Source organism: Perca fluviatilis, chromosome 1 (assembly GCF_010015445.1).
Source record: "Perca fluviatilis chromosome 1, GENO_Pfluv_1.0, whole genome shotgun sequence".
NCBI lineage: Eukaryota > Metazoa > Chordata > Actinopteri > Perciformes > Percidae > Perca > Perca fluviatilis.
In genome coordinates this window covers 42,918,980-42,944,869 of record NC_053112.1, presented here as the reverse complement: position 1 = coordinate 42,944,869, position 25,890 = coordinate 42,918,980, and the positions used below count along the sequence as shown (strand labels likewise).

The 25,890-nt window shown below is 42.4% G+C and overlaps 2 protein-coding genes across 2 annotated transcripts in view; both read left to right on the top strand.

The window, feature by feature from the left end:
- Positions 1 to 25,890, top strand: part of wdr17 (WD repeat domain 17) — a 248,789-nt gene that overhangs the window by 190,188 nt on the left and 32,711 nt on the right. The gene's annotated exons all lie outside the window — the stretch shown is intronic.
- LOC120561316 (ATP-dependent DNA helicase Q1-like) lies at positions 1,145 to 3,899 on the top strand. Its single transcript, XM_039804381.1, has 3 exons — positions 1,145 to 1,976; positions 2,340 to 2,420; positions 2,708 to 3,899. The coding sequence occupies exons 1-3, from the start codon at positions 1,492 to 1,494 to the stop codon at positions 2,739 to 2,741; spliced, it is 600 nt and encodes a 199-aa protein (XP_039660315.1). The 5' UTR covers positions 1,145 to 1,491; the 3' UTR covers positions 2,742 to 3,899.

Genomic DNA, 25,890 nt, shown 5'->3' with positions numbered 1-25,890 from the left:
AGGAGAAGGATTTTAAATTCAATTCTGGATTTTACAGGAAGACAACACAGAGAAGCTAATACTGGAGAAATATGATCTTTTTTCCTAGTTTTTGACAGTACATGTGCTGCTGCATTCTGGATGAATTGGAGAGTCTTAATGGACTTTTTTGAGCAACCTGATAATAAGGAATTACAATAGTCTTCCAGATTGGTGGTATGCCATTTATTTTCTTTCTTTACTTACTTACTTAAGTTTTCGCAAGGTTTGTTTTATATTGCGGGTTTGGGAGTTATTTCATGGAGCTAATGTCCTTTGTTTAATCATCTTTTTTTATGAGAAGCTACATAGTCAAGTGTCATCTGAAGCAAGCCTGCAGCACCGTCCACAAAATGATCAATTTGGGAGGGACCAAAGTTAACATAGGAGTCATTTGAGTCATGGCATTAAATTAAATGCAGTTGGAATCACTTCCTTAAATGTAGCTACAGCACTGTCAGATAGACATGTAGTGCTACCATTTTACCTAATGGCGTGTATCAGGCAATAAGAATTCAAATGTTATTTTATATTAAAAATGGTCTGATAATAAAGGATTCTGAGGAAATAGTCAGTCTTCGATTTCGATGCCATATGCCAGAACAAGGTTGAGGGTGTGGTTAAAACAGTGAGTAGGTTTATGTACTATTAAATAGGTATTCACTTAGGACTGTACTGTACACTCTGACTGAAACCATCAAATGTAGTAGTGAGATAAATGCAATACTAAGGCTGTCATTATCAATGTCCACATGCATATTCAAATTACCTACAATAATTACTTTGTGGAGGTCACATGACCAGCAACCGCGATGGACGCAGAAAACTAGAGCTCCCTACCCACCTCCGCATTTCATTGAAAAACCAGGTCTATTCCTTTTTCTTTGATGCCAAATCATTTTATCTGTTATCACAGTGACTCAGTGAAACGCCTGCAAGCGCGAAAAAGCAGATCTCGTTGTCGCCTAAACTATCTACTCGGATAGAGAAATTTGCTAACTAGCGAAGGCCTATTGAAACTGAAGGAATTATTATTATTCTTTCTTCCATATAATGAATTGCCTTTTTGAAGGGTTTAACACATTCAAAAACTCAACAAAATTGGCGCACAAAAATGGCTCGCTAGCGCCCCCTACAAAACAAAAACAAATTGAGCCCCTGCAGTACGTTAAACGTAGACTAACTCAAAGTGGTACACATATGTAGCATGTCAAGACGTACAAAAAACGTCATTGGAGCCATACCCCAAACCCAACAGGGAGTCTGCCATTTTGTATTGAATGTTCGAAATTAGTGCGATTTTGGCCATTTCCACATGTCGTACTTTAACGAACTCCTCCTAGAAATTTCATCCGATCAACTTCAAATTTGGTCTGTGCCAAATCGAGGCACCAATCACAACCGTTGTGGCAGACTTTACGCGATGACAATAGCGCCGCCGCGACATTAGAGGAGATTTTTAACATAACAAAGATGGCTACCGCCGTGGAACACCTGGAACATCACTCGTTCGAATCAGCTATCGCGTCTGTTTTAAGTGATTTGAACGTTTCCTTTTTGTTAAAAACCGAGCAAAGAACAACACTCGAAGCCTTCATATCTAAAAAAGATGTTTTTGCGGTCTTCCCGACTGGAATCGGCAAAAGTCTGATATATAAGCTTGCCCCATTGGTGGCTAAACAAATGGGTCTTAGCGAGACCCCCCTGGTAGTGGTTATTTCTCCGTTGGTAGCCCTCATGGAGGATCAGGTCAAGGAAGCCACCAAGCTTGGACTCTCAGCCTTACAACTTGGCACTGACAATGGAGAATTAATTCGAACCAGTCGATGCCAGCTGATATTCGGCAGTCCTGAGTCCTGGCTCCTCAGCACGAAATGGCGAGAGATGTTGTGCAGCAAAGTGTTTCGGGACAACCACGTGGGGATTGTGGTGGACGAGGTCCATCTGACCTACAAATGGTAAGAAGTGGCAAGTAAATGTACTGTAATGTAGGCTAGCATAATGTTATAATAAGGCATTTGAACTGGATTGTAAATAGGCTACACAAACCTAACATACAGTGTGCTAGTTGTGAAGGCTATATGCTCTCACGTTTGTTGTTGTTGTCGTCAAGGTGGGACGTAATGAAATTTATATTAGCGTACAATCACAGTAAGCTTAGATTCAGGGGAGTATTTTTATCAGTAATGTTATGTTTAAAATGTCTATAGTTGTTGAGCATTAACTCTATTGCTCTCATGTACACTCATGTCCCATGTTGCAGAAAAAAAGGTTGGGCTGCTGAAAAAGTCTAATGTAGGCTAATCTAACATCTATTCCAGGGGGAAAGCTGCAAAAGGAGAGAAGGCCTTCAGAGAGAGCTTTGCCAGGCTGAGGGATACTCAGATCTATTGTAAAACCAGGTGAGTAAAGCGCTATAACTGTAGCTCTTTTATGTCAGGAGGACATCTTTTTATGTTACTATGAGACACTGACCCTCTATTCAGTACTGTCTCAGAAAGAAGATATGTGGCCAATGTACTAGCAATCAGTTTGGTTTGATTACCTACTACTCCCCCCTTATTGCTATCACCATTCACCAACCCTCCCCCTTTGCTTAGGCTCTTATCCAGACCCAGTCAAGTAGCCACCCATGCTTTGAAACTGAGAAACTTGTACTGAGGTGTTGTTGTATTTACACTTCTTTTAGGGACACCTGTGTTGGCATTGACCACATCTGCTGATTTAGAATCCAGAGCAATTGTGAAGAAACAGCTAAATCTGGACAACGCTACCACCGTGACTGTGAGCCCCAATCGGACAAATTATGGACTCATTCTCTGGACTGCCTGGATTGGTTAATTAGGTTAAGGAGAAGGGCCTAACCATGTCACCAGTAATAATTTATTGCCGCACATTGAAGGCAGTTGGGCGAGTGTTCTGCCATTTGAAAGAAGAACTGGGAGAGGATGCCTGGGTTGACCAGAAATATAAAGTTGAAAATCTAATCATAGGTATGTTCTATACACTCCCTCTGAACAAAAAAAGGGTTCTATCCTCATTTACTGGGGAGGGTAACAGAGTTGTTGTGGCAACAACTGCTCTGGGGATGGGTTTAAACTTTCCCAAAATTTGACATGTCGTCATGTATGGGGTACCGGAGGATGTGGACTGGCAGAGATGGGTCACAGTCCCATACTATTGTCTACGCCATCAAACAGTACACAAGAGCTGACGAGGCTGTGCCCAGATTAATTAATCAAAGTAGTGTTAACTGCTTTCGAAAAGCCCTGTACTCCCACTTTGAAAAAAATTTAGCAATTGTGGAACCTGGACATTTTTGCTGTATCTACTGCCATTCATTGTGTACTTGTAACGCTGGCAGTTGTGCGGTGCCAGCCCACAAATACAAATTGTTACAAGAGGAGATTTCTACACCTGTTAAATGTAGAAAAGTTACGCCAGAGGAGCAAGAGTTAATTATAGATCTTTTGGAGAAATACAGGGAAAGTTTAGTTTTGGAGAACACAGTTATACACCATAAAAACAGCCTGCACTGGATTTGGCACAGAGTTTATCAATTCAGTTCTAGAACAAAGCACTGAAATATTTGACTTCACATATATTATGCAGAATCTCCCCGTGTTTAATAAATAACATGCCCAAGAAATTCTGAGGATAATTCATGAGGTATGTGGTGACTTTGAGTACTTTGTGTCTGCTTCACCTCAGGATAGTTTTTTGCTACTAGATATGGATTACACAGGCTACTTTGATAAGGAGGATGGGGAGTGTGATCATGTGCTAACACCACACAGCAGCTCTGAATTTGGCTTGTCTGTGCTTAGCTCAGACTAGATATGGAACTAATGTAAAAATTGTAAATAACTGTAAATAAAGTTTTATCACCTGTGAAATGACTGCATTTGAATAAAGTTTGTGAGACTTATATTTCTCAAAGGCTCATCAATATTATATAGTAGTCCTTGTCTACTGTAGGTACTGTCAAGGCACGTCCTCATACTCTGCTTCTGACTGGCTAGTAGTCCTTACCGAGGTACTGTGCAGTGCGACTCCCAACAAAGATGGAACAGAAGTGAGATGCCTCACTCTGTATATAAAACAGAGAGCTCAACACACTGGGTGAAAAATCTAAATACATTTATGTACCTAAAAATGAGAATAATATGAGCACTTCAAACATTATCAGAAAATGTTTGCGGACATCAACATATTTCCAATGTAAACGCGATGCCCACACCCTTATGTAGCCCTGGTGTAAATCTGAGGGATTTAAACTGGTTACTTTATGTATAAACTATGTTTAAGAAACAAAAATGTTATTAATGCAATTGAACTGAAAGTATTTTATCTTAAAAGATAAATAAAACTTTGTTAACTGCAGAGCTTAAACACTTTAGTTATTAATTAAACATTACTTAGTATTTAAAGTGATGGTTCGGAGTAATTTACCCTAGGGTCCTTTGGACCATGACCTTGAGCCAAGCACCCACCCAGAAGCTTTTTTCACCTGGGTCTAACACTGGGCGAGTTAGCGTAGAGTAGCGTTAGCCGCTGAGTAGCTTAGCGCGGGGCTAATGGACCCACGTTTGTATCTCTTAAATGACCCCACTAATAATGCCCGAAATGATACCAAAGGTCTACACTAGTATATATAGGTTATGCTCTCATAAAACAATGGATCGGAAAGTTTGTAAGTACACCAGAAGTTTATGAACACTTGCCTGCTCTCTTCTGCTCTCTGTTGCTGTTGCTGCTGCTGCTACCTGCAGTTAGATGAGTGCTTAGGGCCGTCTATAAATTACTACACCGAAAAGAGATACAACTAAAATATGTATTAATTTAATGATTAAATAAGGTAATGTCTCCAAACTTACCTCAATTATTACTTGTCTCCTGCTAGTTATATTACAGCACTTACTTTAAAAAATAAGTTAAATTAAAAAATATTTTTGTTGCATCTCTTTTCGGTGTTGTAATTTGTAGATGTCCCTAAGCACTCGTCTCACAGCAGCAACAACAACAGCAGAGAGCAGAAGCCAGCAGGCAAGTGTTATTTACATAAACTTCTGGTGTACTTACAAACTTTCCAATCCATCGTTTTATGAGTGCATAACCTATATATACTAGTGTAGACCTTTGGTATCATTTCGGGCATTATTAGGGTGTTTGGCTCGAGGTCATGGTGCAAAGGACCCTAGGGTGAATTACTCCGAACCATCACTTTAAGACGTTAAAAATTAGAAGTTAATATACACGTTCTAAATGGTTTAACAGTGGTGTAAACTGAATAATATTTACACGTATTGTGCCTTTATTTTGAAGTGTTTTATTGATTAGTCAGTTTTGTTGTCAGTCTATGTCGTGTGTGGTGAATGGTTGAAAGTGAGGAAGTGAATGAGGTGTTTTCTTTGTTTGGTTGGAAGAACAGGAGAACGAAGCGGACACGCGGGGAAGTAGCCTACGGAGAGAGAACGGCAAATCGTGAGGAGTAAAAGAAAAGACGGATAGACAGTGAGAGACACGAGAGTGGCGAGGACGGAGAGGTGGATACTACTTGTTTGGCAGCCATTTGTGAAGCAAACTTTGTGCGAGTGTTCATTGCCGAAGCTGGAGCTAACGGCGAGGAGTGCTGATTGAGGACTGTGCTGCCGCTTGTGGATGGTTTTTTCGTTCTAGTTTTGGAACTGGGTTCATGGAATGGCCGCTGACTGTAAGTTGGATTTCTGTGTGCTTGTTTCACCCAAGATAGCGTTCTGACGGACGCTACGCAAGCGAGCTACTATCAGGCCTGCCACGTGTTTCCTTTTTTCTCTCCCTCTGTGTGTGTGTGTGTGTGTGTGTGTGTGTGTGTGTGTGTGTGTGTGTGTGTGTGTGTGGTGTGCGTGTGCCGTGCGCGAGTGTGGTACCACCCTAGTTATTAGGGTTTGAGTAAGTTAGCCTTAGACCTTGACACTGCTGTAAGGGTGTGATTTTATATATATAATCAAGGTCTGGCTAACTTACTCAAACCCTACTAACTACGGCACTGCTGTAAGGGTGTGATTGTTTTATTTATTTATATATATATATATATATATATATATATATATATATATATATATATATATATATAGCTAGAATGGAGGTTTTTTATTTCCGTCAAAGTCGTACATCTGTTAAATGATTAAAATAAAATACTGTAAACACATCTGGTAAAATACAGATACACCCATGCCATAGCCACATGTCTCAGCTTACTATAGAAAAAATCCAGAAGCCAAAAGACTTAAAAATTGATTTTATATGAATTTTTTTCTACAGAAATGTCTGTCCGTTTTTCTTATTTCAATTTGAAAAGTGCAGAGAAAAATGCCAATAAATACATAATAAAACACTTCTCAAATACACAAACACACCCACATCAATCCCACACATACTAGAAATAACTATATACGTAAATATATAGAAATAAGTCATTACAAATTCCATAGGCTGTGATATTCTGGTGATAGGCCCATTTTTTGCTTTGACAGAGCTCCTGCCAATACAGGGTTAAAATGTCATGCCCATATTTGGTATCATTCGAATTGTCTGCTCATTCGCTACAAAACTAGACGGGTCTTGTAGCATTTAAATCTAAGTGGTCCGTGCAAATGTCGATCGTCTCAACGTGGTCCCTGACATGGTGTCATCGGCTTTTCTGTTACTTTGTAACAGTTGTGTAACTGCTATAAATCATGTTATGCTTTGTATGTGGGCTTAAATTAATCATTAGAGGCTAAGCTTTCAATTGGTGTGTCGCATGGCTGTATATTTGGAAGATTTAATGCTTTCAAGTTATAAAAACGCTAATGAGTGGAAGTTTTATCGAGGTTACAGCGACGCCACAGTCACAAAGTGTCCCGTTGACCTGTGTGATCCTTGAGAGGTTAAAGGAGGCACCAGAGCTGACATGATGCTTTTAAACCTCAGGCTTAGGGAGCGAAGAGCTCAGCCACCCACATTTCTAAAGATTTTTAAAAAAAAAAAAAAAAAAAAAAAAAAAAAAAAATGTTTGTTTTTAAAAATTTTAAAAAACCAAAAAAAAAAAAAAAAAAAAATCTCAGCCCCGAGGTACAAGAGTTGAAATCTCAAGTGACCGGGCTCACAGCCTGCTCGACCACGCCATCTTCTCCATCACATGCCCCAGAACCTGAAGTGAAGTGGTCTGACCCTGGTCCTCTTGTCATTCCTGCTGGAGGCAAGTATATCGCTACCTGTAGGGTCAAAGTGAAACGTAGAGTGGAAGATAGTATCCTCCTCTCTGAACATGCTATTTCACCTGCTCTCCCTCCATGTGTGTTTGTGCAGCCAACTGTCCTGTTCACAAAAGATATGGACAAGAACAAGTTCTTAGTGCTGATGCGGAATGAGTCATTAAAGACCACCTCCATTCCCATGGGTACAGTGATCGCACATCTGTATGTTGCTGATATGGTGACCGAGGTCCCATATTCAAAGACCGAGACTCTTTCAAAGATTGATCCATCACTGTTTGACTTGGGAGATTCTCCTTTTCCGAACGAGTGGAAAGAATGACTAAGACAGAAATCTCTGAGAGGTCCAACGTGTTCTCAACTGCTGAATGGGATTGGCCAACGGAGTGGAACATCGGATACGGCTCAATGACAGTACTCCATTCAGAGAAAGATCTCGGCGTGTGTCACCTTCTGAACTGGATGACTTGTGACGCCACATTCAAGGGCTCCTGGCAGCCGGGATAATAAAAGAATTGAGGAGTCCGTATGCTTCGCCTATTGTCTTAGCACGAAAGAAATCTGGACAACTGCGACTGTGTGTGGACTACCGAACACTGAACCGAAGAACAATCCCTGATCAGTACACGGTAGCACAAATCGATGATGCATTGGACTGCTTGGCTGGAAGCAAGTGGTTTTCAGTGTTGGATCTACACAGTGGTTATTATCAGATCCCAATGGCAGAAGAGGATAAGGAGAAAACCGCCTTCATATGTCCCGTGGGATTTTACCAGTTTGAGAGGATGCCGCAGGGGATCACAGGTGCTCCGGCAACTTTTCAAAGGCTTATGGAGAAGGCAGTGGGCGACATGCACATGCTTGAGGTCATAGTGTACTTGGACTAGGGCTGGGCAATATGGCTTAAAAAAATTTTTTTTCACACCAAACCCGATTTTCGATTTTAATCGATTTGTTTTTTCTATTTAAAAACAAACTACAACTGACAAAGAAATTGCTCAAAACAAATGTACTCTTTATTTTGTTCTGTAGCTTATCAGTTTTCTAACTTCAAACTTAGTGACACAATGCACCTTCAAAATAACTTTGTGTTAATAAAATTGTGTCCCTTTTTGATAAAATGCTTTTGTGTAACTGTGTAACAAATTACAAAATTAGATATATTACAAAAATAAATACTTTTAACAGTGGTATTCATAAAGTGCAAACAAAATGAAACCTCTGCATCCATTACTTTCAACATTTTTCTTTTATGCATTTTTAGCCAGGAAGACAAGCCTGTCTACTACCTCTGGCTTGAGGCATGCCCGGTTACATGTAACAATGCCCCGTCCCACACTGAAAAGCCTCTCTGATGGGGCACTTGTAGCAGGGACAGACAAGTATTTTTGGGCAAATTACTGAACCTTGGGAAGTTTGGTTCGTGACGCTTCCACCACTGAAGTGGATCAGTGTCTGGGTCTACCTCAGGGGTCAGTAGGTAGGTTGCCAGCTCTGTCTCTACTTTCACTACCTCTGATTGGTGAGAAGATGGCTCTGGCACATTCTTCTTAAAGAAAGCAGCTAAAGTCATTTTCTTATTGGGCGGAGGCTGTGCTTCTCCTTGGCACAGCTGGACCAGATTGCTGTGGTGTACTTTTTTCAGCAGGCAGAGACGTCAACTCAGTGACAGCTCTCTTCTTGACTTGTTCCACCTTGTCTGGGTCAATGTAGGTTGTACGGAACCTGGGGTCCATCAGTGAGGACATGTCCAAGAGTTCATTCTTCACAGGGTCACTGTATTTGTCATCAAGGTACCGCATTATGTTTCTTTTTATTGTTTTAGTGAGTTCGGTGTCTTCTTCCTCTGGCTGTAGGAGATTTGTTTTGAACAAATGCAGCACCGGTTTAATGTAGGAGACACTGACATAAGCCTCCCCGGACAGGGCGTCTGTAAATTGTTGGAGTGGCTTGACAGCTTTATTTATGGACTCTAAAATCTCAATATCTTGCCAAGTGGGCACAAGATGACTGCTTTTCTTGTCTGACCCCAGGACACGGACTATGGCCTTCTCCTGTTCGAGAAATCTCTCTATCATTTTTTGACGTGAACCCCATCTGGTCGGGGACTCCGTTACCAGCTGATGAGTGGGTAGACCAAGCTCAGCCTGTACTTCACCCATCTCTCGTCTTTTCTTCCAACTATAGGAAAAGGCAGCAACCGCCTTTTTACAAACCCCAATGGCACGATCGATTCGTGGGTCCTTCACACCATTCTCTGTACAATAAAGAAGGAAAGAAAACACAAAGAATTTTTTTTTAGTGTCACTATTGGTCAGTGTCAACAAGTCTTGTATTTGTCTCATATTTCCACATTATTAATGCACACTAAAGGCATACATATACAATATACACACACACACACAATATACCATTATTATTAATCATGCATATACATTTAGTGGAAATATGTGTTGATTTCATTAAATTGCATTAATTACAACATGCATTAATTGGGCTGTTCATGTGTAAAAAAAAAAAAAGAAATCAACACCACTTGAATGCATAGCCATTAGACTCTTACCTATAGCGTTGTGCAGTTTATGTCCAAAGCACTGGAGGTTGGGCCACTCATTGTCTCTCAGAGCTTTTATTATGTTGGTGCCGCTGTCTGTTGTCATACAGATGAGTCGGTCTTCATCAAGGTTCCAGGAGGTTAGAGCGTCTTTTAGCCCCTGTGCAATTATTTCACCTTTATGGTCATCGGGAAAGTAAGCTGTTTGAAGGCAGATGCTTCGCAGAGTCCAGTTGTCAATAAAATGCGCAGTCAAACTCATATAGGGCTGCATCGTTCGACTGGACCACAGGTCCGTTGTGGCGGAGTAAAACGACACCCCCTCCAGCTCTCTAGCGATCTTTTCACGAGTACCGTTGTACAGGCGAGGCAAGGCAACTTCGGCAAAATATTTGCGGCTTGGTAGCACATACCTGGGGTCAATAACTTTAAGCATGTCGATAAACCCCGGCTTTTCCACAGTGTATATGGGCACCATATCTTTTGCTATATATTTCGCCACTGCATCCGTGATTGCTTTACACTGGGGCCCTTTCTTGTCATAGGGGATACACTTCGAAAATCTTTCTAAGACTGTAGTTTGTTTTTTTGCGGGTGTGTTTGAACTGCTGTCTTGTTCGTTTCGTTGAGAGACACATACCTCCCACTCGGCTGCATGCCTTTGTTTAAGATTCTGGAATAAATTTGTTGTGCTGCTACCTTTGGTACTAACAGCTTTTAAACACACTTTGCAACGTGGCGTTATTTGTTCTGCGTCTGACACCGAAAAAGCGAACCAATTCCAAACAACGGATGAAACTGCGCCTTTCTTTGAAACAAGCTCTTCCTTGCTAGCTGCCATGTTGTCATGTTGTCTGTGTGCCGGCTGTAAGGAAAGCGGGGGAGGGCTGAGCCTGAAGTCTGAACTACGGAAGCCTAAGGGGAGCGTCGGTGGTGGAAGTTAAAGAGAAAACCGATTTTCATTAAAAACAAATCTCCCTAAACGTCAAATTCGAGTTAATCGATAAAATCGATTTATCGCCCAGCCCTAACTTGGACAATCTGATTGTATTCGGGAAAAACCTTGGAAGAACATGAACAAAGACTCCTCAAAGTGATCGACAGATTGGAAGAAACTGGTTTGAAGTTGTCAATAGACAAATGTCGGTTCTGCCGGCCACAAGTAACCTACGTGGGACACATTGTGTCAGAGAATGGAATCGCCACAGACCCTGCCAAAGTTGAAGCGGTAGCCCATTGGGAACAGCCCACTGATCTCAAATCCTTGCAGTCTTTCATAGGATTTTGTGGGTACTAACGTTGCTTCATAAAAGACTACTCTATCGTAGTCGGACCTCTTACTGAACTCTGCAAGGGTTGCAGAGAAGAGGAAAGTCATCAAGGTACCCGACACAACATACTACAAAGTGAATGAACCGTTTGGAGAAAGGTGGAGTACGTCATGCATGGAAGCCTTCAAGAAAATCATTAATTGCCTGATAAATGCAACTGTTTTGGCATTCGCCGACCCGGCCAAGCCCTATGTGCTACACATCAATGCCAGTTTCAAGGGCTTAGAGGCTGTGCTCAACCAGGAACACCCGGAAGGGCTGAGACCAGTCACCTTCGTTAGCAGAAAGCTAAGTTCTTCTGAGAAGAATTATCCAGTGCATCAGCTTGAATTCCTGGCACTTAAATGGGCTATGGTCGATAAGTTTCATGATTATCCGTATGGAGCAAGTTTTACTGTGAGGACTGATAACAATCCCCTCACGTATATTCTCACAACTGCCAAGCTAAATGCTACTGGTTATCGTTGGCTTGCTGCACTCTCAATGTACACCTTCACTCTCCAGTACCGACCCGGAAGTAGCAACATTGACGCCGACTCATTGTCACGCAACCCCCTTTCAAATAATGTTGAGTGGCAAAACATTCCATCAGAAAGTGTCGAGGCTCTTTGTAAACAGATCATCATTGAAAAGCCAGCTGGAGAGTTCCGCAACTGTGCAGAGCCATTAGGGGTTTCTCCTGAAGCTATTCCTGAGTGCTATGCGTTTCCTACGCATTTGGATTTTGGATGTTTGACCCAGATAAGTAAGAAAGATCTTATCAAAGCTCAAGATATCGACGCTGTAATATCTCCAGTGAAAAGAGCGGTCAGAGAAGGGTCCTCCATTCACTCAGTTAAAGGCGATGATCCCAGAGTCACACTGCTGCAGAGAGAAGCTAACAAGTTGTTGATAGCTGATGAACTGCTCTACAGAGTAACAGAGACACCATCTGGTACAGAGGTGCACCAACTTGTCCTTCCCAAGAAATATGTTCCCATGGTACTCAGATCCCTCCACGACGAGTCCGGATATCTGGGAGTGGATAAGACAATTTAACTCATCAGAAACTGTTTCTACTGGCCTAAGATGGGATCAGAAGTGGAGCAGTACATCAAAAACTGTGGCAGATGTGTTACACGTAAGACACCACCTCAGAGAGCCGCACCTTTTAAACCAGATAAACAGTAAAGGCCAACTTGATCTGGTGTGTATTGATTTTCTGTCCCTTGAACCAGATTCCCAGGGATTGGCTAATATCCTGGTTGTGACTGATCATTTCACCAGATACGCCCAAGCTTTTCCGGCAAAAGATCAAAGAGCTTCAACAGTGGCGAAGATTTTGTGTGAGCGATACTTTGTGCACTATGGACTTCCTGCAAGGATACATTCAGATCAAGGGCGGAATTTTGAAAGCAAGCTGATCAAAGACCTTCTGAGAATGTTGGGAATCCATAAGTCCAGAACGTCCCCTTACCATCATCTGTTACCTATTGGATATCTAGTGAGGCTGCCTACCGAAAGTGATGAGCCACAGCTGCCCCACAGGTCTATAACTAGAGCACAGCAGGGGCAAGTCCAAAGCCCAACACAGATTGTGGACAATGGGGATACTACATTCTCTTCAGAGTATGATGATGAGGATGTGAACCCAACACGACCACTAGCCATGAGCTGGGGAGACTTTTGTCGCAGCCAGAGTTTGCTTCAATACAACCGACTCAGACTCAAGTCCTTGATGAGGTCCCAGTTGCTCCACCAGTCGGAAACTTGGCAGAAGTTGATCTAAGTCTAGATACCGTCAACATTCCAGATGCTGATCTGCCTCCCATCCTTGATCCAGAAGGAGACCAAGAGTTAGGAGAGGGAGCAGACGTAACCGAGGATGAAGGAAATTACCCTATAGACGAACGTTCAAACAGGGTGAAGAAACCAGTGGTTCGTCTGAGTTATGATGAGCTTGGAAAATCCTCTGACCAACCTTTGACTGTACTAAGCCATGGTGTGTTTTTGGGAAGCGGCACTTGCAGAGATTCAAGATGTCATCATGCCAAACAGTCTGGTGTCATGCTATGGCCTTATGTCCTGATTGTCATAGTTTAAACCCTGCTAGTCGGTAAACGGATTCAAGTTCTCTAAAATGTAATTTGATGGGGTCATCAAATCTTTTAGAAGGGGGAGGGTGTAGACAACATTTTCAATTACTAAACACTAACACAATGTTTACTCACCAACCGTAAAACGATGCTAACTAGCAGGCTAGCATTAGCCATTTCAGCATCATATCAGACCGACCACTGTGCAAACGTTACTATTATCCTCACCAACATAGCTTTGTGGACTTTTGACTACTAATAACCAAGTGAAAGATACATCATTTATGGTAATTATGTTACCTGTCGAGAAGAAATGTGGCTACATCTGCATCGTTCTTCAGATCTTTAAAGGGGTGATAGAATGATTATATATGGTATTTCACACTGTTCCTTATGGTCTCCTAATGGGGTATGTAACATTAGTTGGGCTGAAAATGGCCTGGTCGATATTTTATTGGCCCTTATGCATCCCTGTGTTTTGGCCCTATTTGTAACAAGAGCTTTTCTTCCAAATATGGTATGGTCATGAATATTTTGATGAGCTGCGCGCTGCTTGGTTGAGCCTTAGCCCCATACACAAACGTAGAGACGCGCGCTGATTGGTTGAGCGAATCGCCAATACAAACGCATTAGAAATGCGACAGAATCTCATATTAATGTTTCCTTACCAAATTCCAATGCCAAATTCACTTCTGAGACTTTTTTATGCGAGAAATCAACTATATAAAGCTCAAATATGGGCCGTTTTACGAAAATGGATGGCTAATTGCAAATTTGGTAAAACTGTGTGTCGGAGTTCAGCTGCCTGTGTTGCTGCTTCGCCGCCCGGCCTGCCTTCCTCCACAGATCCCGGCCTGCTGTGAGCTTGATTGAGCTCCGGCACGGCTGCTGCAGCCCACAGCACCGCTGCCCTGACAGAGCTCCAGGGCCTGCATCTCCTCTCTTCCTGCTAGCTAAATGGCCCTTGTGTGAGAGTGAGAGCGCGGTCAGCGAGCTTGTTACACCAGCAATCTCTTACCGCATGTTACACACATGTCACGCCACTTAGCTATACAACATACCTAAAGGTCTTATAAAGTGAACAACGGTGTCCGATTTCAAGTTAATGAATATTTGTGAGCTGTAAGGGTTTCGTTAGCTGTGACTGTCCCATCAATCCTATGTGTACAGATTGCGGCTAGTTAGCTTCATTTTTGGTGGTAATTCGAGTATATTTACAGTTTGAATTTCGTCACGCCACTTATACAACATCTAACTAAATGTTTTATTAAGCTAACAACGGTGTCCGATTTCAAATTAATGAATATTTGTGAAGAGTAGGGCTTTCGTTAGCTGCAACTGTCCCTTCAATCCTAGCTACCTGTGTAGCTACAAATCACGGATAGTTAGCTTCATTTTTGGTCGTAATTCGAGTATATTTACAGATTGAATTTCGTCACGCCACGTACACAACATCTAGCTAAATATCTTATAAAGCTAACAACGGTGTCCGATTTCAAGTTAATGAATATTTGTGAATTCCAGAGGAATTCTAAGAGGAGGCTAGCTAGCTCTCATTGATAGAGCTACATCCAGCAGCAGGCTCTATCAATGAGATTCGGCGTTTATTTCCCCAATTGTTTGTTTAAATAACTCAACACATTATAATTACACACATTAAAAGATTAACTGGAACTGTGGTAAGAGATTGCTGGCGTAACAAGCTCGCTGACCGCGCTCTCCCTCACATACACCGGGCATTTAGCTAGCAGGAAGAGGGGAGTTGCAGGTCCTGGAGCTCTGTCAGGGCAGGGGCATTTGGTTGTCATTAGCCCAAGAGACGGTTACTTTGCGCGGGTATGGACTGCTGTGGGCTGCCAGTCGTGACGGACCCCCAAGTACCTCATAGCAGGCCGGGGTCTGTGAAGGAAGGCAGGCCGGGCGACGAGGCAGCAACACAGGCAGCACCGGCGCTGAACTCCGACACACAGTCGGACAAAATTTGCAATTAGCCATCCATTTTCGTAAAGCGGCCCATATTTGAGCTTTATATAGTTGATTTCTCGCATGAAAAAGTTTCAGAAGTGAATTTTGTAATGGAATAGCAGAGATCTGCGTGACCTAGCTAGATTCAGAAGACTACCTGATCTCAGGTCAGTTGTGTAGCTAGCCTATGTAAATGTTGCGTGACCGTTCTCTTAATACACCCATGGGCTGACAAAGTTTCCGGTTTTTGGGAGGTTGACGTCAACTTCCAGCTTTGTTGAGATTCGCCCGTTTTCAGCGGCCGTTTCAAAATGAGATTTTCATAATAAAGGGGTGTCAATGGGATTTTGAGCTTCTATGTATGTCCTATTTACCCACCGAACTGTCGTTATTCAACTATGACAGAGTAAAATCAGTTTTGCATTCTATCACCCCTTTAAAATCCCGGAGCTCACGCCACCTCTGAAAAGCCACTCCAATATTCACCTGAGTTTAGGGAAACCTTTCTGCAGGGAGGGGGGAGGGGAGAACGCTCTTATATGCGTGTGCGTGCATGAGCAGTCTGTCTATCTGTCTGTGCATCTGCCTGTGGCCCTGATTGGAGAAAATCAACCAGGAGCGGTGGAATTTTGCCAATCGCACTTGTCGACTGGTGTGGCAGTTCGCTGAGGCGTCGCTCGCTGTGGCCGAGCCAACCCCTTTTTTATTGCCTTCCCCTCAGCAAACCCCCGGCCCTTCTAGTGCCCTCTTCAGCTGTACGGACGAACGCCAGTTGCCCGTCGGCGGGGCGGATGTTTTGACCTATACTAAAAAGGAGTTGCTTTTGATGCTTCCCTGATTTAATTTCATTTATAGAGACACACACGCTCTCCGTCTAAGGAGAAGCCCTCGACCGGATCAGGGAACCCGAAGGCGAGTAGGGTTGGGCATCGTTTGGATTTTAACAATTCTGATTCCAATTCCGATTCTTCCTTTCGATTCCGGTTGTTATTGATTCTCGATTCCGATTCTTTGAGGGGTGGAGTTGAAACGGGTCACATGCTTATTTTACAAATAAGAGGAAAGTTTTATTTTGATTCAGTGGTGGTTTGCAGTTTTACAGCTTTTTCAACGTAAAATAAAGCCACACTAGAGCGCCGCTTACTGTGCTCCAAGGCTGCAACACAACAAGCGCCTGGTCGCTACGGAAACCAAAACTTGGGCATGTTAAATTGGGAAGGGATGATTGGATTTGAAACCAAATCCTCCAAACGATTCCAAAACGATTCCAATAAAGAAACGATTCCGATGGAATTGTAATTTTTGAAATGATTCCGATTAGAAATCTGTTCTCGATGCCCAACCCTAAAGGCGAGACAAGAGGTTAGATACACACTACACCAGACGTCCCCAAAAACACGGCCTCTTATCCCCCTGTATATGACAAGCGAGGGGATCTTTAAAACCAATGATTTTTCTTTAGTACTCACGGTCTCAGCCGTCCTCCCAGGGTCACCGGAGGCCCCGTCCTTCTCAAGGACGCCTGCCTTGCCCCTCTTGGTCGCCTGACTGAGAGAGGGGGATGCTCAGAGGCTCTGACCAGGCCGCGCGGATAGGGAAATGCACTCCCACTAGGAGATAACAGGAGGTCTGCGTGTCCAAGTTGATCCCCGCCGGGAGGCAACTCTCCACAGGCGGTTAAAGAGGAGTCACTAACCCCCGTAAGGGGGGGAAACCCTCCCCGTTTGACAGCGGGCAAGACGATCCCAGAGAAAAATAAGGAACTGGCAAAAGTTGTCTCTCCTAGTCCAAAGTCGGACTCAGGTGATTTTTATTATTTTGTGACAAAAGCAGAAATTAAAAGCAAGTGGTCCTCCCTACAAAATAAAACTAAAAATAAAGATAAAGCCTCCGCTCTAACAGCGGTATTTAAAGCTGCTTCTCTTTTCCTCCTGGCTCTGTGTCTCCCACACTCATATGAGTGCAGGTAATCTCCTCTTCGGTGTCAAAGAGGGCAAATCGCAATACGGCGCGAAAAAGCGCTCTGCGCGCAAACTAAGAGAGAAGAGCACTTTTTGGCCTCTGTTTAACAGAGGTGACGCTCTCACAGATAGAATTGTCTTTTTTCCTCCCTTACACTCAGCGAGCGCAAGGAAACCCCTCTACAGCTGAGAGGCATAATGAATCTTCCCCAATGCAACAGAAAGTGCAAGGGTAGATGGAGAAGGCTTCATGGCATCCCGATGCCACGTAAAGCGTTCGGGTAAAAGAGCCCGAAGGGAGCCCAAAAGGGACCCAAAAGGGAACACCGAAAGGGCTCAAAAGGGGCACCCGAAAAGGGCTGCTACTCGGCAAAAACACTCATATTTATACACAAAAAACATTTTATTCCTCCCAAAGTTATCAAAAGGGACGTACTATATGTACTTCCCTATCCTTGTAAGGTAATGTAGGAAACACTTCACAAATAACGTTACAGTAATGAACCTCATGAACTCTACAGCTCGTGTGCTGTGTATGGCCACACGTGCCTTCAAGACGCGCACACACACACAGCTGCATGCACCCATCAAGGCCGCAGCCTCTGCCTGTGCTCTTCTTATCTGTCTAGGTGCTTTCCTACACTCTTCAGGGTTTCTCAATGAGAGCTCTTTCTGTCATAAAATGCAAAAACAGATCAGTATAAGCAAAAAACAGATTAATATATAAGCAAGATGTTATTTTTTGGGGGGGTTTCAACACACACACTCTAAGCAATGATATAGTTTGCTTTTCAAAACACATCTAAGTGATTATATAGTTATCCTGGTATACAGACAACATTATATATGTTGTAAAGCAAGGAATGACAGATTCTGCCATTTCTTTGTTTTGGGGTTTTCATCTGGCCTCGCGGACAACACACTACAGGCTGTAGATGGTGCCAGAGGAGCTGGATTTTTTTTTATATTGCATAATTCATGTAGTTCTACTGGAACATAGGTTCAGTTTCAGCAAATATGAAAGAAAGTTAGTTTTATAAGACTTACCTACTGCATCTTTAAGTTGTCGTCCAGTAATATATAATGTTTTATTTTTTTATTTTTTTTTTTAAAGAGTTGTCTGGAGTCAGTTATTTTAATACAGTACAATATACTGCATGGGTAACAGTAGTGTGGTATATACTAACCCAAAATAGGTAAACCTTCGTGGTAGCTACCTTAAGGAAACAAACCCAAACATCTCATCATTCCAGTCTAAAGTCAATTATTGCAGTTTAGGCATTATATGGGGGTTGGGGTGTTACCCTTAGTTCCCAGATTGGCACACTTCTCCAGTCTTTGATTTTTTTTCCCTCATCCAACGCCACAATTCACTGTAGTCCAGCTTCTCCAATAGTTTTTTGTGAAGTCTGGGAACGCACTGAATTCCCTCCCTGTTTGTTCCTTAAACAGTTCGGCCTCCCTAAAAATCACAACTAGCGCTACAACATCCCCACTCTGTTTGTGCGCTCGATGGGTGCCAATCCGCCTCAGCACTCCAATAGATTGACTTATTCTGGCTGCCGACTGCTCATTCAGGTTTGCTCCAAGACCTTAATGATTTTAGAAAGTTGTTGAGATGTTCCAGGTGTAGATCGAGGGGGATGTTTCTTCCCTTCCCGCCTCGACCATTCCAAAAACGGTTCCATGTGACACTGTGAGCCATGCGGGGGGATAGTGTAGTGTTGACCTTCAAGGTGAGGAGGAATGTGCTTTATGCATAGTGTGTGTGTCCATAAGCTTTGTAAAAAAAAGCAAGGCAACTTTGTACAGCCTCAATCTACCACCATCACCTTCTTTAATGGCATCCAGTATGTTAAGTAGGAGGAAGCCAAAACCTAGTCTTGCCATGCTCTTTTATGTGGTCACGATGGGTGGGAGTGCTGGTCTTGGGCATCGACTCTGAAGGCAACACAAGGTTATGTTTCTTCTTCTCATTCCCTTGCCTTAAAGTATGTGTAAACCTGCCTGCATCACTCCATGCGGCAAGGAAACTGTTTTTTGGGAATAGGTGTAGCAGATGCTTTGCTGACACCTCTAGCAGCTTCCGGAATGTCGAGGAGCATCACAAATTGGTCAAAAACCTTTGCTGTTGCTTCATGCAGCCACGATATTCTCCGGAATAAAAGACTCTGGGTGTTCTGTTGAAACATGAAACACAATGTTTTTAGAGGAAATGATCAGCAACTTTCCTCACATACAATAACTAAGTTTCTGAATACATGTTACAGCTGCAGTCATGTTCCATATTACTACTTTCCATGTTAAAGGATGAGCAGTGTATTGACACACCTTAATGCAATTGTACAGAATCTCATCCATTTTTTTCATGTGAAACTAAGTCACCATTTACCTGTAAGATCCTGCAACCCAAAGTGTTCCATCGCTGCTGCCAGGAACAGTGCAGTTGTGTCTTTAATGACAAATTCTTTGTATGCGTTATATGCAGTATGGGCACCTTGCTTACCATTGCTGCACTTGTGAAACATACATACTGTATATAAGTTTATGTCCGCCTGACATGTCTTTGCTGTGACTCACTTAGGGCTGCACAATTAATCGCAATTGTATTGAAATCGCAATATGGACTAGTGCAATATCCAAATCGCAGGGGGGTGCAATATTTCTTAAAGGCAAAATATGTGTCAAACCATTCTGAATTAAGTATTATGGTGCTGCAGAGATGCCTACAAATCGTATCCTACATGGTACAGATCCTCACGAAAAAAACAATTTCTTTCAATGTTAATTTTCAATGAAAATTAGAATGATACAAAAATGATCCAATATCGTGAATCATATCGCAATCGCAACATCAGTCAAAATAATCGCAATTAGATATTTTCCTCATATCGTGCAGCCCTAGACTCACTGTTAAACATTCTCATGCAAACTCACATCGCACACACACACTCACGTTAGGATGTTAGTAAAACGCCTCACCAAGTCACAACTGAGTTTTTGGAAAGAATAAAATAACGTGATGGAAAATTTACTGAACATACCATACCAAATTCCCCAAAGCATGCCAAGCTGGCATATACTGAAACACCTCTCCAGGAAAAGCCCTGCTGAATTCATGATTGCAGTGTGTTTCCCCATCCCCAAACAAAGAACAATAATTCATGAAGTATTCAGACATGTCCATGTTGACTGGATTTGTAAAGTCATCAAACACTTTGAAAAACATTGGTTAACAATTTAAATAATGGTGGTCATCACATGCACAATACAGTAATGGCAGTGCAGCCAATACTTTCAAAATACAGAACAGAAGTTTTGATCTACTTAATCAAAAACTATTTTCACATTTTGATATGTTATTTTTTTTAAGAGCTGTACCTCAACTTGGTCATATTTGCATAGAGTGTTCCATGGTCTTTTTCAGACTCAGCATTGCAGAATATCAGGTAGTGTATCTAAATGAATATAAATAGAAACATATTATAAGAAGAAAAGATTTCTTACCAAAAAAAACATCGGAGCAGTGTTTTGCTTGCACAAACCCATTCCAAACAGGTAAAACAAGAATTATATTCTTCTGTGTTGGGTTACTCACTTCAACAATACTTGGATTGCATGCCAGTCCTAGAATTTGAAGACCATGCCTTCCAGTCGGTCTTGCTTTGTTTCACCATCAGCAAAGGCCCACTGAATATTTCAGCAGTTCCCCTCTGTCAGCCGGTCACCGCCGACTAACAGATTGGAGATGCCAGCTGGGCCATTCTGCACATACCTACATAGACAAATAATAGGTCTACTACCGTCATAAAAAGGTCTTCTCCAACCAGGAAGACACAGTGTTGCCTTGTTCAATGCTTACTCATTCTGAAGGTGGCGAAGTACATCCACGAGGTCCGCAGTTTTGTTTTCATCCTTGAAGAGAAGTCCCAAGGGGTACTGTAATAGACATAAAGGTATATCATTATTACTTAAATAGTATCTGTGTACACAATGCTAGTGGAAAAAACAGACATTAGTGGATTATTATTATCAGTACTTGCATCTATGGAGCGTTGTGCCATTTCACCAGTGTAGTCATGGGGCATGTGATGCACCACAACGTCCGAGAATGGTTTCAAAACTGAGAAGTACTTTGTTAACATTCTGCTCCCAATAACAATGAACTCTCTTCGCATGTATGTCTGAGTTACAAGTCCAGGAAGAGATTTCCCAAGGTCATACTCCAGGAGGTCTTGAATTGGTTTGTTGTTATTGAGGTGGTATGTGGGGATCCTGTCTTGTACGGCAATGTGATGTACCCAATGTATGCGTTGATTATTGTGGATGGTGGACTGGTGATGAGTGCGGATGAAGAAGTCCAGATTATCAAATATGATTGCATATGTAGGTGGTGGAGTTGACTGTGTCTGGCAGAGTCATTGGTATAAAAGATGCTTCTCCAGCAGCGTGGACCTCATTGCTGCTTTCAGTCATCTTCTCTGTTTTGATAAATGCAATAAACACAACAAAATAATCACCCTTTATGTATTGATGACATAACCTAAGTGTATGAGATTGTGTGTGTGTTTGTTTGCTCACCTGATAACTGAAGGTCTTCCATCCTACGAAAGATCTCTTTGAGTGCCATCTCAGAATGATCGCTGATGACTTCCTCTCCTTGATTGACTGTGTGCGTTTCTGCTCCCATATTCAGAAAGATTTCATTCTGATGCTTCAACTGACAAAGCCCAGCCCAATATTTATTAGCCATCTCCTTCTGCTTTCCGACTGCAGCCGTGTGACTCGTTGACATTTTGCTGAGCCTATCAGAGACGGCCTTCTTTGCCCCACCATATTGAAGGATACTATTCAAATAGTACGCAAATGCTGACAGCCGTGGTTGTCTTCCTCTTTAAAGGAACACGCCGACTTATTGGGAATTTAGCTTATTCACCGTAACCCCCAGAGTAAGACAAGTCGATACATACCCTTCTCATCTCTGTGTGTGCTGTAAAGCTGTCGGACGGCTCCAGCGGCATCAGCCCATAACAGAACAGGCAGGTGAATGGTTATTCCTAGTGTTCATTGCGATTGAAATTGAACGTTAACATTTACTATTGTCTGATTTGTAGAGTCACAGCATGTACAAACAACAACGTAACATGAGACACAGCCATCTTCTAACCGTAAACAAACCGGGAACTAAGAATATAGTACTTGGGCAGAGTGATATGCTCGCAGCAAGCCTGTCTGAGAATATAGTTCCCGGTTTGTTTACGGATAGAAGATGGCTGTTTCTCATGTTACGTTGTTTTTTGTACACGCTGTGATCTCTACCAATCACAACATGTAAACAGGAACATGTTGGCGTTATTTTGTCACTTTTGTCACAATTCGGAGCAGTAGGCTTAGTTGGAACCAGTTACCTGCAGGATCTGTGCTGGACTAAGCTAATGCTGGAGCCATCAGACAGCGTTACAGCACGCATGGAGATGAGAAGGCTATGTATCGACTTGTCTTACTCTGGGGGTTACGGTGAATAAGCTAAATTCCCAATAAGTCGGCGTGTTCCTTTAAGCAATGACGGCTGCAGCAAAGGTGGCATGAAGGGAGTTGTTGGTGATGGTTAAAAAGACAGATGAAAGGAACTGTTAAATACGGTCAAGATCAGACTGTAGACTGGAAAATGAAATTGACTTTAGGTCTTTATCTGATGACCTCTACAGCATGAAGCCTTCCTTGGGGTTGCATAGTGTTTTACACTCATCCCCTATTAGCTCAAGGATATTTATATATTTATATTTATATAAGCTTTATTTCTTCGACAAGCTCCTTGTGCTTGATCTTCAACTTGGCAGCTGTTTTCCATTTGCTCTGGTTGATATTGTTAACTATCAGAGCATCTTCTGGATCACAGACTTTGATGAACTTTTTCTGTGATGGGTGGTGGGTGATGACCTGAAAGATAAGTTTTAGATTGAGACCATTTCACAGTGTGAATTGTTTCTGTCAAATATTGTAATGCACTAGGTCTATGGCTACATTGATATTGTGGTTAACATAATGTTAGGAAATTAAGGATATTGAAATCAGCAGGGAGTTCCCTTTTCATTGGTGAAGATTTGCAGTGTCTGAGTGACACTGACATGCAAATGCATGGTCGCAAGGAGTGGCTTCCACCATTAACCACTCGCACGAGGGGTTAATTTGATAGCTGGTTGAGACCTACTTCTAGGGTTTTTGTAACACTGTTCATATTTAGCAGACCTGTTTCAACGTACCTGTGACTTGGAACAGGAGGGGTTATTGTGGGCTGGAGTTTACGCGTGCTGCTTTTGATGTGGCCACATATCTTACAGATAGGGGAGGGGGTCTGCGGTCTCAGAGGGTTAGGGGAGTTATTTTATTAGGGCCCCGAGCATTGACAGCGGCTTTAAAAACTGCTGCCGTTGTTGGAAGGTTTCTGACTTCTTATTACATGAAATAATCTGCGTATATTGTCTGCAGCGTGACGCTTTGGTATAAAGCCTGATTGGTCGGGGTGGACTAGCTTCTCAATAAGGTGTTGTCAACGGAGTGCCAAGACTTTGGAATAGAGCTTAATGTCGGTCCTAATGAGGCTGATGGTCAATGGGTAATAAATGGGTAAGTTGAGCACTCCGTAAGATCTTTGCCCTTTTTGGTTATAACAGAAATTAGTGCAGTGTTGGTTTGTTGGTGAAAAGTACCCATCTCTATGGCCGAGGTTAAAGCATGTAAAATGATAGGTCCTAATATGTCACTGTACTGTAGAAGAAGTTCTGATGGAATTCCATCCAACCCTGGTGTTTCCCTTTTTTAACTGTTTTAAATGCTGATTTAAGTTCCTCTAACATTATAGGTTTTTAAAGAAGCCCTTCGTGACCAATCATGAAATGGAAAAATGGGGAACAAAACACGATTCAGTGATTGTGAAATTGATGTGCTCCTAACAAAATCCTGTTTGGAAGCCTTAACCCTTGTGATGTTCATATTTTTGTTGCACAGCCTTAATACTTAACAGATTGTAGGATTCTCGTAGGGTACAGATTTGATCATTGGCAAATTATCAAAGATGTTTTATCAATATTAATAAAGTTATGAATATGGTTATTAATAATTTTATCAAATCGACAAACAATCAAAACGGGGCACCACCCTGCTAGTCAGGGACCAATAATCAAACTGTGGAACAGTCTCATTTCTGTGGTAATCCTTTAAAAAGGAAATAAAGGAAGGGGTGAATCCAAGCACGGACCTGATCGACCAGCGATTATTACAACAAGTACACAAATAATCACAAGCAACTGCTAATTAAGTATAATAAGATTTATTAACGTCACAATTATCAGTAGCTAATCAATAATCCTTCAATATTAAACTTATATATCTTTTACCAAAACAAAGCCAAAACAAAGCTGTGTGTGTGTGTGTGTGTGTGTGTGTGTGTGTGTGTGTGTGTGTGTGTGTGTGTGTGTGTGTGTGTGTGTGTGTGTGTGTGTGTGTGTGTGTGTGTGTGTGTGTGTGTGTGTGTGAGTGAGCGAAGGAGGAGGGGCGGTGTCAAAATGTAGGCCACACACAAAACCAAACTGGCTACTCCTGTGAGCTGCACAAAACTATTTAGCCTCAAGAGGGCGGTAGTGGTGCTGCGTGCACGGGGAGGGGCTGAAGAAGCCGAGGGGTTGCTAGGCAACGCGCACGCTTAACCTAGTATGCTAGGTCATGTGTTAGCTCTGTACAAGGTGATGCCGACTCCACGTGTGAAGCTAGCCTACAGCGTTAGCTCGGGAGATACGCGGCTAGCCTGTGTCGTGTGTGTGTGTGTGTGTGTGTGTGTGTGTGTGTGTGTGTGTGTGTGTGTGTTAGTAAGAGGAGAAAGAGAAGAAGAGTAAAGAAAAGAGGCACTTTGATCTTAATTATCGATAATGACCTAGTTCCCCTCAGCCACTCTGTCCTACAGACTGAGACTTTTGGTTTTGCTGAGGGAAACGTCACTATAACCACTCCAGTAGCTAACAGCTGATTTTCGCGATTCTATCGCAGACAGTAACTAAACTCCATGAAAGGAATGAATTAACAGGTAGCGATTACAGTTATACCCAGCTACTTAACACAACATAAACCAACGGTATAATTGATCATTATACATTCACAGAACAGATTAATAATCACATATGGACCAGTACATGATTAAATCAGATCACATTAATGGCAACAATGGTAGCGAACCCTTTGGTCATTAGTAAACACACTACTTATCTCTGCCCAGACGTCAGCCTTTTTACGGTGTGTTCAGTCCGTTTGTTTCTGTCCATAGATTTCCACAGAAATGAAACGAACGAATCCCGGGCGCTCGTCAGGGCCACGGAGAAACTCCCCTCCAAAAAGGCAGTAAGGGGAAGAGTTTGGTCGACTTTGAGAAGAAAAATGTTGTTTCCTTCTCACTGCAGATATGAAAACACTGGTGCGTTTCCAAGGATCCACCGAAATAAAATCCACTTTCTCCAGAAAATGGAAGTTCAGCACAAGCGCTTGCGCGCCTCCTGTCAGCAACGGAGTTGCAAGTGAAGACGACGGAGTTTCCTAGGGTCAGGTTATTTATAGGTTCAGACCCCCTGCTGTGTTTATGGTCCCGCTGAACCAATAGGAAGACTTGAAACTCTTGAAAGGGTGAAAACTACAATCTTGTAGTCCTTTGACTTCCTGCCAGTTGTGAGGCGTTTCCCTTCTGGCTGGCATTTTCACATA